Genomic DNA, 17,113 nt, shown 5'->3' with positions numbered 1-17,113 from the left:
CAGGGCTGCCGAATAATCGACTTTGATCATGGTCAGTTTCTGGCAACCCTAATTTATACACGTAAAGTCATCATCTTAACAGTTGTTTATGCTCATCGAGTCATCCGTGAGCAGAGCATCAAGTTGGCATGCCTATTACAGCTGAACAAGATGGTAATTGCCAAATTCTGAGGTAATCTGAACAAGATGGTAATGGCGATTACCATCTTGAGGCAAAACGCCTCAAAAACATATTAAGATCTAAAGCTTTAGTGCGTTTTGATTCAATGCTGAGTACAACCAAACTTGACAGTCTCTTCTCTGTCATTGTAGACCGCAAATACCTCATTCCTTCAGTACTTGGGTCCGAATACTTCTCGTTTTGCGCCGTCCCGTTCAAATGAAATTGCTACCAATCACATTTCCATACTCGCGCCAGGGCCGGGGGAGGGGTTACAAGACTTGCGTCTTGTGCTGCATTCACTTGCACTCGGACATTAGAGACTGTCTCTCATAAATGTCCGATGAGCCACAACTTTACTTTCAAAACAAAGCTGCCAAGTGGGGTGGCAGCTGGGGTGGTAAGGCTATTTTTAGGGTGACAGAGGCCACCTCATGCCGCCCCGGTAGATCCGCCCCTGCTTGACCGGTAGGCTGCTTTTGATCAAAGTCTGTGTGTGTCTCTCTCCTCTCCTCCCCCTGCTCTACACGGCTTGGAGCAATCTCCAATCAACCACACCTGCAACCTGCTCATCAGCCACACTATGAAAGCCTGCAGCCTGCACTCATTCCCTGCCGTATTGTTGCCGTGAACGGTTTGTTGCGTGCCGCTCTAGCTTTTTACCAGCATATTCTTTGACAACTTTGCCTGCTTTTGCCTCAAACTCATTTTTGTGTCTCTCCCAGGAGGAATCCAAGGCCTTCCACACTCCCAAGACCAGCCAGGCCTCTCTACCCACCCTGGAACAACTGTTTCCCACTGCCGCCATAACCAACCTCCACTCCCAGCTCCCCTTCTCTAATAAAAAAATGTTACTTTCACCAGCTGATTCCGAGTCTGATTCTGGGTCCCCTCCAGTACATGTCTCCCCTGCGGTGTACCACAAGGCTCCATCCTAGGTCCTATTCTGTTCTCTATTTACATGCTTCCTCTGGGCAAATTCATGCAAAAAATATAATATTTCCTTCCACTGTTAATGCGGATGCCATACAGCTCTATCTCCCCCTGAAAACACACGACCAGTCCAATATTAAGAACCTCATGAACTGCCTTGAGGAAATTAAGGGTTTGATGGCACAAAACTACTTGCAGCTAAATGAAAGCAAGTCGGAAGTTATCCTTTTCGGCTCCCCTGAATCCCTCAAAGCATTTATTAACAGTCTTGGCAACCTGTCCGTCCTTCTCAAACCCCATGTCAAAAACCTTGGTGTTATATTTGACAAACAGGTCAATGCAGTAGTTAAAGCCAGTTTTTTCCAGCTTCGAACCATCGCCAAAATCAAGCCGTTTTTGTCTTCTAAAGATCTAGAGAAAGTCATCCATGCCTTCATTTCATCCCGCTTAGACTACTGCAACTCCCTGTATACTGGGATCTGTCAGTCATCCCTGTCCCGCCTGCAACTGGTCCAGAATGCCACAGCTAGGCTCCTCACAGGTAGCCGGAAGAGGGTCCATATTACCCCCATTCTGACCTCTCTCCAGCATCCACCTCCCTATCAGATCGGCACCCTCCTTTGATTGTTTTAAATCCAGGTTAAAAACACACTTTCACTCTCTAGCGTTTGACTCCTCCATATCTGGCTGATCTATTTTTTTTATTTGTACTTACTTATCTATTTATCTGAAGGTCGTGTCAGCTACCTGCTCTGTTCTGTACAGCACTTTGGTCAAAGTGGGTTGTTTTTAAATGTGCTTTATAAATAAATGTGATTGATTGATATCCTAACCTTTACTCTTGATAACGGGTTAAAATCCAAAGATCCTGGATCCTTAGATAAATAACTGATGACATTACTGAATTGTGCTTTGTGTGTGATATTCTCTTTTATAGCCTTTCTCCAGAGGTCACTGTGGTTCATGTATGGTTGACATAAACAATAGCAAAAGGTCATAGAAAGTGCTCTTTTTTTATTTTGTATATCAATCCAAGCCAACATGATGTTTGGGAATGCCTAACACATTTCTTTAAGAGTATTTCCATATATTCATAAAAAGAATACTGTATCAAACTATTACCCTGACACAATAGAGAAATACAATACATAAAACATCAACATAAAAACATATTCCAAGTACAAAATTATATAATACAAATGTTTTTTCATACTTTATATTTGAGTAGCATTTTAAATTGGCTTGAGTACAGTATCCTAAATGTGCAACTTATTTTGGATGCTTTCTTTCTACCTTCAGTGGAGGAAATAATCATTTGATTCCTTGCAGATTTTGTATGTTTGCCCACTTACAAAGGAATTAACAATCTATAATCGTAATGGTAGGTTTCATTTAACAGTGAGAGTAAGAATATCAAAAAGAAAATCCAGAAATTGACATTATATACTGTAAAAGATCATAATTGATTTGCATTTAACTGTGTGAAATAAGTATTTGATCCCCTTGCAAAACATGTGTTAGTATAGTTGGAGAAACCCTTGTTGGACACACAGAGGTCAGACGCTTCTTGAAGTTGGTCTCCACGTCTGTGCACATCTCAGGAAGGATGTTGGTCCACACCTCTCTGAAGATCCTCTCCAAACCTTCAGGTTTTGAGGCTGATGCTTGGCCTCTGGAAGCTTCAGCTCCCTCCACAGATTTTCTATGGGATTGAGGTCTGGAGACTGGCTAGGCCCCTCCCTCACCTCAATGTGCTTCTTCTTTAGACACTCCTGTGTTGCCTTGGCCGTATGTTCAGGGTCATTGTCCTGCTGGAAGACCCCTCCATGACCAGTGTCCTGGCTGAGGGAAGAGGCTATCGGCCAAGATTTCCCTGTACATGGCCCCGTCCATTCTCTCCTCGATGCAGGGAAACACCCCCAAAGGAGCTCCAGACCGAGGGCGATTGATGCTCATTTTGTGTTTCTTCTATTCCTGAATAATGGCACCAACAGTTGTCTCCTCCTCACCGAGCTGCTTTCTGATGGTCTTGTAGCCAGTCCCAGCCTGGTGCAGGTCTACAATCTCCTGAGAGAGCTCTTTAGTCTTGCCCCTGGTGGAGAGGTTGGAATCTGATTGATTGATTGATTGATTGATTCTGTGGACAGAATCAATCCTGTCTTTTATACAGGGAACAAGTTGATATTAGGAGTACTTTCTTAAAGGAAGAGGACTTACGTTATTCTCGTTGGGGGTTTAAATACTTATTTCACACAATTAAATGCAAATTAATTTATATCTCTTATATGATGTACATTTCTGGATATTATTTTTGATATTCTGTCTCTCATTAGTGAAATAGACCTACTAGGGGTGTAACGGTATCCGTATTCGTACCGTCACGGTTCGGCACATGCAGTCACACGACGAATACGCCTTTACGAGTGGGAAAAAAGTCATTCAGGGCAGTATCCACTACACCATATATAATCCAGGGGGCGGTATTGCGCCTAAAAGCTGTTTGCCAGCCGCCCTTAAACAACAAATGAAGAACAAGAAGAAACACAACAACAAAACGAACAAAATACAAGAAGAAGAAAAGTTAGTATGGCGAGTTCAGATAACACACAGGAGCTAGAACCCACCTGCTTCTTTTAAATCAGCTGTGTGGGAACATTTCGGGTTCCCTGTGGACTACAATAACGATGAGGTGTGCGAGTGGTGGATCAGAAGAGGACGGTGTGTCGGCGTTGTTCGATAGCGGTGCGGTATGCTAATGAAAACACACGCCAAACATGCTAAATCATATCAGAAGGCATCACCCAGATTTGCCAATCACCGGAGCCCGGCAAAAGACAACAGCAGTTCAACAGCTGATCCCCGCTGTTTTTAAGAAGCCAAGAGACATGAAAGCAGAGAGACCAAAATAAATAACGGAAGCTTTTGGCATATGTTTTTCAACGACTTTGCGCTCTTGAAACACTTTCTTATTATTTATGATGTAATATTTTCAAGACATCCTTTTTAGTTTTACAGCTTGATGAAACCTTTTAGTTTGACATCAGCCATGATAGATAATATGGCCATCTGAGTGTGTGCGGTACTGTTTATGGTTTGTTTTTAACTGTTTAATACAGTTAATTATTCAAAATGTCAGAGTTCCTTATTTTTAAACTGAAACTTGCACTACTGTTCAAAAATAAATAACAACAAACCTGGAATTATGCATTTGGGACTTTTTTCTGCTTTTTCTTGTTGTACCGAACCGTACCGAACCGTGACCTCCAAACCGAGGTACGAACCGAACCGTGACTTCTGTGAACCGTTACACCCCTAAAACCTACCATTAAAATGATAGACTGTTCATTTCTTTGTAAGTGGGTAAACTTACAAAATCGGCAAGGGATCGAATCATTATTTCCTCCACTGTAGTAACCAGTACCTGCATTCATAATTGTGGCGAATTGTAGCTCAAGTGATGACCCTTTGGCTCGTATCAATAAGTAGCATCAAAGTAGTTGAATATGGCATGAATGAAAACTAAAAGAGATGATGAATAAATGTTTTTTGCTGTACAAACAAATCCACTTGCTTGATATGTTCAGAGGTCAAGCGATTTTCGAAAGTGCTGTGCTCTTTGGGCAAGTTCTTTAGCAAACTCTTGAGCCTCATGCAGAGCTTGCTTATCAGGGAAGTGCAGTGCTGCCTTCTTGGTGGCCACAGCCAGCTGCTTCAGAAGAGCACACAGGTGGTTACTCTTACACAGGAGGCTCTGTGGGGACCCTCCACGCTGGGCCTCTCTGCACAGGGTGTCCACCAGCCTCTGGCCCACCATGATCACCAGCTTACTCTGCGAGATGAATGTCTCTGGTGGCTGACCATCCCGGAGGCTGCCCACAAATCCCCCTATGGCCTTCTGGAGAGCACCGAAATAAAGCCGGCAGTGCTCTGACACAGAGGCTGGTCGATGTTCTTCTGTGCCGCTGCAGGACTCAGAGGAGTGACGCTTGTTAAGAGCCTAAGCAGTGGAACAAAGGAGGCAGAGATTGACACACATTGTCTTTATCTGAGTACAAGAACGCTTTTGATTCCTGGATGGAGACATTTATAGATAATGTACAACAAATAAATGTTCTAAGATGCAAAGATTGTTCTCAATTCGGTCATGCTCATTTAACAGGAACAAACCCCTTGTTTAAAAAGAAGATACTGACCTGTATATTGTTATAGACTTTGTCTGATGTAACTTTATCTCTTGGTTCTTTCTGCACTTCCATCTGCCGCTTTTCAAAGTCAATTTGTGTCTGAGTCAAAAGTGGTCGATCATGAAAGTTACTGTATGCTTTGACTTTCCTTTGGATACAAGTTCGTCATCAGTTACCATGGTAACTCAACTTTATAATTTAGGAGGACTAAGAAGATAAAACAGTTTTTACCTGTAGCTCTACGTAGTCATTGTCATCCTCCACCAAGGCCCCTCCTGGTTCACTCACATCAGGACTCTTCTTTGTATCCAGCTGACCCAAGGGGTTGAGAGGCTCTGGAGCTCTCTGCGAGGCTCTGAACAGAAGCTTGCCATTGGCATTGATGATGGACACCAGACGCTTGATGTCCTCTGGAACAGTGCGGGCCACCATAACGAAGCGCTCCAGTTGATCAGGTATCTGGACCTGCCCAGAGTCCTGACAAAGGGTATGCAGGGGCCAGCCAGTCATATTCAGTGCACTAACTGTTTGTTGAAGGATCATGCCTGAGTCTTCCACAATGGACAGCTGTTTATAGAGCCTCGTCTGAAGGTTGGCATCGGTCAGAAGGCGCGCATTGCCTTTAACATCCAAAGCAAAGTCTAGGAAGCCCGTAAGAGAGCATGCAATCCCCTCTGATGCTTCTTTGATTTCCTTCAGGTGTTTCTCCAGGTGTTCTTTGCTCCTCCAGTGACTGCTGACAAACTCCATAAGACGGGGGACGGCCTCGCAAATTGAAATTTGCAGGTCCAGAATTTTGCGACAGGCTTGATCCTGGCTGAGCGTCACTTCTCGCAGAGGCTCGGGAGAGGGGGAAGTCAGAGTCAGAGAGTCGCAGGAGCTAGCGGAGGAGCTGGAGGCCCTGCTGATTCTCTGACTGTCTGCCGCGGAGAGTCGCAGGGTCTTACCTTGATCATTGTCCTCTTGTCTCGGAAGTGACTCCCCACTTCCGGGAAGGTAATGGAAAGATGTGCAGGCCAGAAAGTTCCTCATTCGCTGCAGACGCACCTTTGTGAACTCGTGAGCATTACTTGAGTCGCCCCTGCACTCTAGTGGGATATGATCACTGGACGGCTGATCGAGAACTCGAGTGAGAGCTTCCTCCTGGGGTGGAACTGCATACACAATGTCCTCCACAATCCTCTGAGTTGGGGGCTTGTCATAAATCGGGGCCCTTGGCAACACTTTGGGTGGACTCACGATGTCAAGTGACTTGTTTTTTGGTATATCATAAAGCAAGGAGGTGGCAATGCCTCCTTGAATGGGCCAGGCATGTGCTGAAAGAGTGTCATAGAGTCTACACATGGCTTTGGAGGGCATGGCATCATTGGAGATTTGGGGTGGACTAAGTCTCTCAGGACCCACTGGCACATCATAAATCCACTCCGGCTTGCAGGGGATGGGAAGGGTGCCGTATCCACCCATCATTATGTGTTGGGCTTCTGTGGTGGAAGGAACAGGGATATCATAGTTTGGATCCTGAGGCAAGGATGGTGGGACTGCATACACCTGTTCACAAGAGAAACGTCGTCATTATTACAGTTATGCAGACGAAAAAAGTCTTTAAATGACTTTTTTTAATTTAGCACATTTTAGGGTCCATGTTCAATAATCCCTGTAAATGTCTGTAACTCACGTAAGAGTCTACCGGATTGCCACAACTTAAACTCTCCGGAGAATCAAATCTTTTCTCCAGCTCTGAAACTGGGATCAGGGAGGGTTTCCGTGGCGTGTGTCTGGGAGTGGTCGACGCCTGCAGAAAGAACGTATCAATAACAGCAAAGTGGCATCATGTTTACAAAGTCCCTATGTGATGCATGCGGTTGTGTTTAGTGCAGGAGCTCACGCTGAAAAGAGAAGCTCGTCTTGCTTGGCTCGGGACATCGTACACCTCTCCTGTAGAACTGCTTGGTAGCTTGCTTGAGAACGAAGGCTGCAGACACAAAGACAGGCTCTCTCAGGGCTGGCTGTTCACACGTGCGCTGCTTTGATCAAAGCTGCATTACCTCATTGACCTCTCGACAACACATGTATGTGGACAGTGTTTGCCCATAGAGAGAGAACCCCGATGATGTTACACTGCCAATTAGCGCAGCTCTATAATAGAAACCTTGCTGCGTGTTTAATCGTTGGTGGCTCCTGCAGAAAGGAACAGGAATCCCCTGGAGCGGAGAGGAAATGGTGAACATGTGAGTTTATTTCTCTCCACCTTCTGCCATACAGACACTTCTGTCTGTTGGGGTCCCGAGCGGCGTGAGCTGCTGTTTGAAGTTAAACGTGTCTGAAGTCTGTGTCTGTTGGTCTTTTACAGGCCCATAAAGTCCCCGGCGCTGCATGCCTGTCCCATGGAGAGGCCCCTGGTCCCCATCTGTAAGTCTTTTGCCAGCAGGGGTTTCACAGCTTTGCATTTCTGCAACATGCTACCTCTCTAATCAAGACGGTGAACTCTTCCAAGGAAAAGTCTTGACCCCAGACAAATAGAGAGACTAAGGTCTACATTTAGGACATAAATGCAATGTTTGTTACCTGGTTCTCCTCAGGTCCTTCCTTGCTGTGCCTTAGTGCCTGCTGCACTGGCATGTTGGAAGCTGACAGATGAGTGGACGGGACCTTGTAGATCTTATCCATGCGTTCATAAGCTGGGCTGCTGGATGGTCGGGGTACACTTGGGATCTGGTAGATGTTTTGCACACTGTCATCAGTTTCAGCATCAGTACACCTGAATGTGTCTGCGTCACGGCTTAAGGAGCTCGCAGTGGTTCCAGTTCGTGGTAGAAGCTGCAGTCTATTAGCAGGGGCCAGCCCATGGCGTCCATAAAGAGAACACCTCCACCATCCGCTGGTCCCAGCCACGCTTTGATCCATCACCATGACGATGTCCCCTTTTCTGAAAGCCAGCTCATCTGCACACTCTGCAGTGTTGTCATACAGAGCCTTTGCCAGTTTGTTCTGTAATAAAGAACAGGGGAAATGGAACTAAAGGTTAGAAGGCAGAACAAACTCTATGGCCCGTTTCAAATGACAAAGTAATATCCTGATCACAAAGACGACCTCGATGTGCAGCAGCGCTGCCATATTGTAATTTGCAAAACAAAGATCTACATTCAGTTGTTAGTTCTGGATGCTGCTGAAGGCCGACGACAACTTTCCAAATATTGCTACAAGTTGCAGATTTGAGTAATCAAAAGATTCACTAGGCAACATTGCCTTCATTTCAGTCATTTTCTAAATGAGTAAATGGATGGGAAATGGAAAGCACTATACTCTACTTTCCCAGTATCTGTGAATTCTCAAAGTGCTTCACAACGTGAGTCTGCAGTCACCCATACACACACATACAGAGGCTGGCATACAAGGCTGGCTTCAGGATTGATTCACATTCACACACACTCACACACGGTTGTCCAGGCCGTCAGGAGCAAACTGGGGATCAATATCTTGCCCAAGGATCCGACCTCCCTGAGTCTCAGGACTCCTTCCCTTATTGTTAACATGCCTGTGAAACAACAAAGAGTGTGGCACTCTGTATGTTCACTTCCTGTTAGGGCTTTCTGCATAGAGGTGACTTCTTCCTCATCTTGCAGGCGTGCAAGTATATGTCATAATTTCACTCAATTCTTTTTAGATATGATTTAATCTCTGAAAAGAAAACTAAAAAATATTGACGTAATAAATGATATAGCTGGAGGTATAATAAGAATACAGTCCAATATGTCGTACACAGAGTTGTGAATGTGCATTGGTGGAAAAGTACTTTTACTTGACTATTTCTACTTTCTGTACTTCCCTCACAAAGTGGATCACAGAGAAAACAACATGTGTTTTGATTTAGAAGGGCTCTGATCGAATAAAGGAAGAATTGTCTCTGTATGTGTTGTGTCTACAGCAAATGATTTGACATTCAGTAATAAAAGAGCCTTCTTTCCAGCTTTCTTAAGCTCTTTTCTGTTCTTTGGTTTCAGCGCCTGGCCGACGCGCTCACACGTCACTCAGAGATATACTGTTTGTTTTTGGTACATTTATTTCCATGTTATCGTTTCCATTTCAGCACTGTTCGTTCTCTTCTTTAAAACACAAATGAAGGTATCTACCAGACGATGTTGAAACAGTGTTCGTCATTTAAATAAACAAATCTTCTCTTCTCTGCAGTGCAGCGGTCAAAGAACCGTGTGCTTCACAACCAAACTAGAACCCAGAGTATAATCAGCAGGACTCTTTTAACCAGCTGAGGCCATCGCAGCACCAATCAGCCGCTCCCCCCACCAATCAGCCGCTCCCCCCACCAATCAGCCGCTCCGCCCACCAATCAGCCGCTCCGCCCACCAATCAGCCGCTCCCCCCACCAATCAGCCGCTCCGCCCACCAATCAGCCGCTCCGCCCACCAATCAGCCGCTCCGCCCACCAACCAGCCGCTCCGCCCACCAATCAGCCGCTCCCCCCACCAATCAGCCGCTCCGCCCACCAGCCAGCCGCTCCCCCCACCGTGGCTGCGGATCCCGATCAAATGACACCAATCAATTATACTCCATTACATACATTAAATGATTAAATAATCAAAATAATAAATCAACGTTTTGGCTCCTTCAGTACATCTTGTGTTGCGAAGGCAGCAAAGTGCCATTCAAATCGAACAAACATTATATTACAATAAACTAGTGCTGTCAAAATTATCGCGTTAACGGCGGTAATTAATTTTTTGAATTAATTGCGTTAAAATATTTAACGCATTTAACGCATGTGCAGAATGGCCCGCCCCATACGTGCCACCAGTGGCAGCGCCAGGGTATGGCTGGGGTAGGCTACACCCATACCAAGAAATGGCTTAGCCCCACCATGACAAATGATGTTAAAGGAAGCAAAATAAAGTCTGCCAACTCGCGCGGGACCTCTCATGGATCTAAAGCTGGCTTTAGATCCATGAGAGGTCCTGCATTAAATGGTAAATGGACTGTACTTATATAGTGCTTTATCCAGTCTTTACGACCCCTCAAAGCGCTTTAGATACTACATGTCGTTCACACATTCACACAGAGCAGAGCCCCTTACTCTAGGACCTAACACTCACTCACACACCGTTGACCACCGGGAGCAACTCAGGGTTAAGCATCTTGCCCAAGGATACATCGACATGTTGACTGCATGGGCTGGGATCGAACCAACAACCTTCTGGTTGAAAGACGACCACACCCCCTCGCAGCCACAGTCGCCCAGTAACATGTCAGTGAAGGCATCATTACCTCATGACCTTTACCTCATTCCAACAGCAGTCGATGGAGTCTAAGTCCTCTCTGCTCTCGGTGCTGTTGGTCGTTTGTCTCTAAATGTGAGACTGCAGCTTTTTAACAGATCCCATGTGTTTTAGATGTGGTTCTTCTTAAGCAACCTGCTGTCGTTTCAGCACCCTCAGCTCAAACACGTGTGTGTGTGTGTGTGTGTGTGTGTGTGTGTGTGTGTGTGTGTGTGTGTGTGTGTGTGTGTGTGTGTGTGTGTGTGTGTGTGTGTGTGTGTGTGTGTGTGTGTGTGCGTGCGTGTGTGTGTGTGTGTGTGTGTGTGTGTGTGTGTGTGTGTGTGTGTGTGTGTGTGTGTGTGTGTGTGTGTGTGTGTGTGTGTGTGTATTTGCTGGCTCTGAGGGTGAATCCTCTGCAACAAAGAACCCATTCACCATCAGAGGCCGACACGCTCAGCACCTGTTGGATACAGGCCTGGAGAGCCCACTGACCACACACACACACACACACACACACACACACACACACACACACACACACACACACACACACACACACACACACACACACACACACACACACACACACACACACACACACACACACACACACACACACACACACACACACACACACACACACACACACACACACACACACACACACACACGTGCTACAGACATGTAAGTGTAGATCTGAGGGTCAAATGACTTCCTCCCCGGACTCAAGAGGGTATTCATTCCTGAGACGACATTGGTCATGAGAGGATGTGTGTTTAAACGGCCCGCTCAGTGTCAGTGCCAGTCGTTGCAGCATTTCAACCAAAGCCTATCATGTGACATGTTTCTGGTATCAGTTGAACCTTTTCATTAGGTGATATGAACCCGTCGGATTGAGGTCAGCTGTGACTGCCTGGATCTACAGTAACAAGGTCACATTCAGCTGTGACTCGTGTGGACTCCTGCACACGCCTGCTTGTGGCGATCAGCCTCTGGACAGCTGGCCTCGGCTCTTTAACGCCCAGCTGTCTGCTCTCCGGGCCTCGCTCCGTCCTGCTCACACATTATCCTCGGCCCGTTCCATGCACCTCAAGAAGTGCTTTAAGACGCTTCTTCTACAGGTTGGATGTGGAAAGTATGATTGTTCTCAACAATTATATTTTCAACTGCCATATGATGCCAAACGCTTCGAGCTCAAACTGCTAGTTAATAAGTCACTGTTTAGTGTAAACAACTCAACAAAAAGCAAACTTTACAGACCTTAAAGGCAATGCTCAAAATCACAACCAACACTCCAAAACACAATCACATTCCATTTACAGCCAGAGAAGATGCACATGTTATAAGACGTGTGAAGCAGGAGATCTGTCTAAATGCGAAATGATACTCTAACAGAAGTGGATAGCGATGAAGTCAGTGAGCCAACTCAGTGATATCTGTTATTCCCACTATTTACTCTTCTTACTTTCATACTTGAGCTTAGAGCGTGGGAACCGCACTCTGACCTTTGCGCACTGGTCAGGTCAGCTCCTCATCATTACACACTCACACACTGCAGGCCCAGCACAACACACACACACTCAGGATGAGGCAGAGTATGCCTTCATGTGAACAGGAAGTCAGCATGTAAATATGACATACTGTATGAAATGTTCCCACACTATCTGAGAGACTTACGGCCCCGACACACGGCGGCGTGCGTTGCCGCTTCAACGCTTCTGCCCATTCCCTTTGAATGGGGTGACGTCACGATTCGCCGAACTGCATTGTGGGAGCAAAGCGTAGCTTCTCTTGCGGTGCTCGCTGCAAAAGTAGAGCAATGTTCTACTTTTACCGCCTCGACGGAGGCGTCAGCCAATCAAATCCCGCGTATGCAGATCTGACAGTACAAGCGCTAGCCAATCTAACCGGGTGTATGTTGGGAGAGCCAGACCGCAGTTATTTCCCATATGTCAACAAAAGGAGGAGAAAATGATCGTGGCGGTCGGGAATCACCCGGTACTCTATGACCAGTCCCTCTTTACATACAGGGATACAAACCGGAGGAGCCAGGCATGGGGGGAGGTGGCAGAGACAGTGGGGGAAACTGGTAGGTTTTCGCCTGTTTGGGGAGTTTATATCCAGTGTACTTCGTTTGAATGGACAGCTAGCAAGCATAGACAGTATATTTAGCCAGCATGGATGTAGCATGAATGCTTTGCTTTGTATGTCCGGGGCGGGACATTCATGTGATTGGTTGTTGGTCGCGTTGCTCGCGTTGACTCCCCAAGCTCAAGACACGCCCACCGCCAAGCGTAAACGCACGCCGCCGTGTGTAGGCTCCGTAAGGGATAAACAACTGTTGATTTTAACTAGTGCTGTCAAAATTATCGCGTTAACGGCGGTAATTAATTGTTTGAATTAATTGCGTTAAAATATTTAACGCATTTAACGCATGTGCAGAATGGCCCGCCCCATACGTGCCACCAGTGGCAGCTCCAGGGTATGGCTGGGGTAGCTACACCCATACCAAGAAATGGCTTAGCCCCATCTTGAAAAATGATGTTAAAGTAAGCAAAATAAGGTCTGCCAACTCGCGCGGAGTAAATTACACAGACAGCAGTTAGTAAGACTGATTTCAGTAGCCACGGTTTTGAAAACGTTTGTCACGTAGTGATCATCTTCTCAATAGAACATCTTTGATAACGGCGTGGTGTTGTTGCAGGAAGTCCCGACGGAGAATACTTTCGCTGTAGTACAGGGCAGAGCCATATAATAGTAATAATATGGCTCTGGCACAGGGGTGCACATAACTGGTACGCAGGTTATGTGCGTAATCTGAAATGCGTACCGTCACTTGTGTCACAAAGCGCATTTGCGTACCGACGTACTTGTGAAGCTTTTCCAGAAGGCGGTTAGATCACCGGACGACAGAGTCGGTCTCCGTGTGCACAGACAGGCTGCTGTTAACGTCGGTCTGTACAACGGAACTGTGCCAAAACTACGCCAACCGGCTGCGGAGGGAGACCCCCCCCCCTTCACTGGAGAACTGCGCTAAAACAGCTGATCACAACGTTCACACACTGTGGTCACGAAGTACTCCACTAGCCCCCCCCCCTCTGTCGACTTTCCTGAAGTACTCCCCCGTTGATAGAAATCAACACGTAATGAATTAAGACCCCACGGGTTGATGATTGATAGGTGTGTGGGCTGTCTTTCATTTTGACACGCAGAAAAATGTTATAATAAACATAGATACTGTATGTTAAATGGATATATCCGCCTGCTTTCATTTATCTTTCCATTCCCACAACAATATACATAAATAAATGGCATATTTTGGACATAGTTCGAATGGTGATTAATCATGATTAATTAATTTTTAAGCTGTGATTAATCTGATTAAAAATGTTAATCGTTTGACAGCCCTAATTTTAACCCTTGCTTTTAACATGTGCCAATGAAGAGTAGGCCTATATGGTTGACAACTCAAAAAGCTAGCAAGAATCATTTTAAATTACATTATTTTTTTTACAAAGGAACATAAACTGTAATTGTGCGATTACAATAAGTCATTAATTGACTTGGAAGCAAAATACTTTGTATACACTGCTTAACTAATCCCAAACAAGGCTGTCGTGTTCACTCATAGTCAAACTGTCACCACTTCCTGCCAACAATGGAGACCAGTGCGGCTGAGCTGCCATTTTAGAGAAGTATGAAAGAGGGACACCAATATCTGGTTCAGACCAGTCTGTCTGTCTGTCTGTCTGTCTCTGTCTGTCTGTCTCTCAGCCTGTCTGTCTCTCAGCCTGTCTGTCTCTCAGCCTGTCTGTCTCTCAGCCCGTCTGTCTCTCAGCTCGTCTGTCTCTCAGCCTGTCTGTCTCCCAGCCTGTCTGTCTCTCAGCCCGTCTGTCTCTCAGCTCGTCTGTCTCTCAGCCTGTCTGTCTCCCAGCCTGTCTGTCTCTCAGCCTGTCTGTCTCTCAGCCCGTCTGTCTCTCAGCTCGTCTGTCTCTCAGCCTGTCTGTCTCTCAGCCTGTCTGTCTCTCAGCCCGTCTGTCTCTCAGCTCGCCTGTCTGTCTCCCAGCCTGTCTGTCTCTCAGCCTGTCTGTCTCTCAGCCCGTCTGTCTCTCAGCTCGTCTGTCTCTCAGCCTGTCTGTCTCTCAGCCTGTCTGTCTCTCAGCCTGTCTGTCTCTCAGCTCGTCTGTCTCTCAGCCTGTCTGTCTCCCAGCCTGTCTGTCTCTCAGCCTGTCTGTCTCTCAGCCCGTCTGTCTCTCAGCCTGTCTGTCTCTCTGTCTGTCTGTCTGTCTCTCAGCCCGTCTGTCTCTCAGCCTGTCTGTCTCTCTGTCTGTCTGTCTCCCAGCCCGTCTGTCTCTCAGCCCGTCTGTCTCTCAGCCCGTCTGTCTCTCAGCCCGTCTGTCTCTCAGCCCGTCTGTCTCTCAGCCCGTCTGTCTCTAAGCCCGTCTGTCTCTCTGTCTGTCTGTCTGTCTCTCAGCCCGTCTGTCTCTAAGCCCGTCTGTCTCTCTGTCTGTCTGTCTGTCTCTCAGCCCGTCTGTCTCTCAGCCTGTCTGTCTCTCTGTCTGTCTGTCTCCCAGCCCGTCTGTCTCTCAGCCCGTCTGTCTCTCAGCCCGTCTGTCTCTCAGCCCGTCTGTCTCTCAGCCCGTCTGTCTCTCAGCCCGTCTGTGTGGCAGCAGAGGAACTTATCTCCGTGCTCACATTGCTGTTATTTATACTCACACTTCCTGTGTGTCACTCTGCCGTGTGGCTGTTACAGTGACTGTGTGATGGAGCATTTGGAGATGCTTCACTTAAGATCAGAAACTCTAAGCAGTGGCTTGTCTCTGTGCAGAGACAAGCGTTGTTTACCTACTAGACATTTAACACTTTTAACTTCCTTGGAGACAGAACTATAAAAATGTATAAAATAGGGGACATTTGGCATTTCATGTGAGCCCACACAAAGCTTTTTACTTTGTGTAACACTGGCAGTGTTGCAGTAAATCTGATGTATCATTTAAAGCTACCCATATGGAATCTTTGAACAGCATTAGAGCTTCGGAGCAACAGTTTGTTAAGTAGTTTTTGTCAAACTAGTGAACACAAATGTACATGCATTTATACATTTGTATACATTCCAGAGCTATCTTAATATTCCTCAATGCATGGCTGGATAACCTATGGAGGGATAGAAAGGAGTGTGTGTGAGTAGGATGATGCCCCCCCCCCCCCCCCCCGCTGTGTTCAGCTCATGACTGTATGACTTGCTCTCAGAGGACTAAAACAGGCAGCACAGCAGCCCTTCTAACATCGCTCTATATTAGCTCAAATATGACATGAAAGGAAATAAGATGGCAAAACTGAAAGTTAGTCATCAACAAAGCAGTGTTTTCTCTAAGGAAGCGATGAACACGATGAGCTCAGACAATGTCCGGATGATACATATCCTTCCCCTCCATGAGCTACAGAGGAGAGGAAGTTTCGTCATCAATCTTATCAAGGCTTTTGAAACATTTGCCACCAGAGTAATAGAAGCTGATTCTGTACTTTTAATCATCAAATAATTAAATCCATCAATCAGAACTAGTCTTAGAAAATGTGTTGAGGAACTGTAGATGTCAGACATGGTTATTCTCTTGGACTAAATGTAGTCCTTTATTGATCGGCTTAGGGCTTTTTATTTATTGGTATGGTTGCAACCAGTTTTAGAAAACATTAAAATGTCACGAGCACACTCTGGCCGGAGGGGCCCAGCGGAGGTTAAAGAGGCATACGGTTCAAGATTCAAGAAATAAAGCTGGAACCAATTCACACCCCCAAACTAAAAGTACCCTCACATGCATTCACATGGTATTTAAAATGCATGAATGGATATGATCGCTTTCTGAGTAGATCATTGAGTTGTGATGTAAATAGGCTCTCAGGTTACAGCTCAGAGGGGCTGTGTGTAGGAATAGACGGCCGCTGTCACCGCAAGTTCAATTGAAATCAGAGCAGGTGGTCTGCAGGGACATTCCTCTGGACGAGCACCGGACACACAGAGCAGAATTAGGACGATGGTGACTCTAACTGAAGGTCCAGCAGCTGATTCTGATATGAGCTGCAGTACTCACCATGTTAGCTGAGGTCCGTCCACACACAAGAAGCCTGTTGTCAGTGAACCATCTCAGTGAGCGTGTGGAGCTGCCAGTGCTGTCCTCCTCTGTGTCTCAGGCACATTGTGTGAACTGTCACTAAGACACACTGATCTACATGGGGGGAGGGGCCTCTCACTGACAGAGCTGCTGTGCAGCTGCCCCAGCCCACCCTGGTTACATTTCTACACAGCTTCAAGCCACTCTGCCCCCCCACCACCCATGTTACTAATAAAGCAGAAGTACATCACTAGTTTACTTTTCCAAGTAACTGAGGGGATTTCTTATTATATTTATATTAAGGCACACCAATTCACCATCAACTAGTTAATTAACATGCATATTAACAGTATATTGGCTCTTTATTAGCCATTATAAAACAACTTATTAATGCCTTATTCTACATGACCATATTCTACAAGTAATAAGCCATTAGTTGAGAGTTGTTCCTCAATAACC

General features: G+C 46.0%; 1 protein-coding gene across 2 annotated transcripts in view; it reads right to left on the bottom strand.

The window, feature by feature from the left end:
* Nucleotides 1-16,721, bottom strand: part of cass4 (Cas scaffold protein family member 4) — a 47,351-nt gene extending 30,630 nt beyond the window's left edge. The window contains exons 1-6 of one of the 2 annotated variants that reach the window (XM_034083622.2): nt 16,634-16,721; nt 7,843-8,265; nt 7,163-7,249; nt 6,953-7,069; nt 5,509-6,825; nt 2,018-5,090 (exon numbers count right to left, since the gene is read on the bottom strand). In XM_034083622.2, the coding sequence (XP_033939513.1) occupies nt 4,674-5,090; nt 5,509-6,825; nt 6,953-7,069; nt 7,163-7,249; nt 7,843-8,265; nt 16,634-16,636 (2,364 nt within the window). In that variant the 5' untranslated portion in view covers nt 16,637-16,721 and the 3' untranslated portion in view covers nt 2,018-4,673. Of the gene's footprint in view, nt 1-2,017; nt 5,091-5,508; nt 6,826-6,952; nt 7,070-7,162; nt 7,250-7,842; nt 8,266-16,633 lie in introns of those variants that run through there. The other variant, XM_071203240.1, reaches the window with a different exon arrangement.
* Between the last annotated feature and the right edge of the window lie 392 nt (nt 16,722-17,113).

The sequence above is a fragment of the Pseudochaenichthys georgianus genome, chromosome 5, assembly GCF_902827115.2.
Source record: "Pseudochaenichthys georgianus chromosome 5, fPseGeo1.2, whole genome shotgun sequence".
In the NCBI taxonomy this organism is placed as follows: Eukaryota; Metazoa; Chordata; class Actinopteri; order Perciformes; family Channichthyidae; genus Pseudochaenichthys; species Pseudochaenichthys georgianus.
The sequence above is the reverse complement of the archived record's forward strand: the minus strand, read 5'-3'. Positions and strand labels throughout refer to the sequence as shown.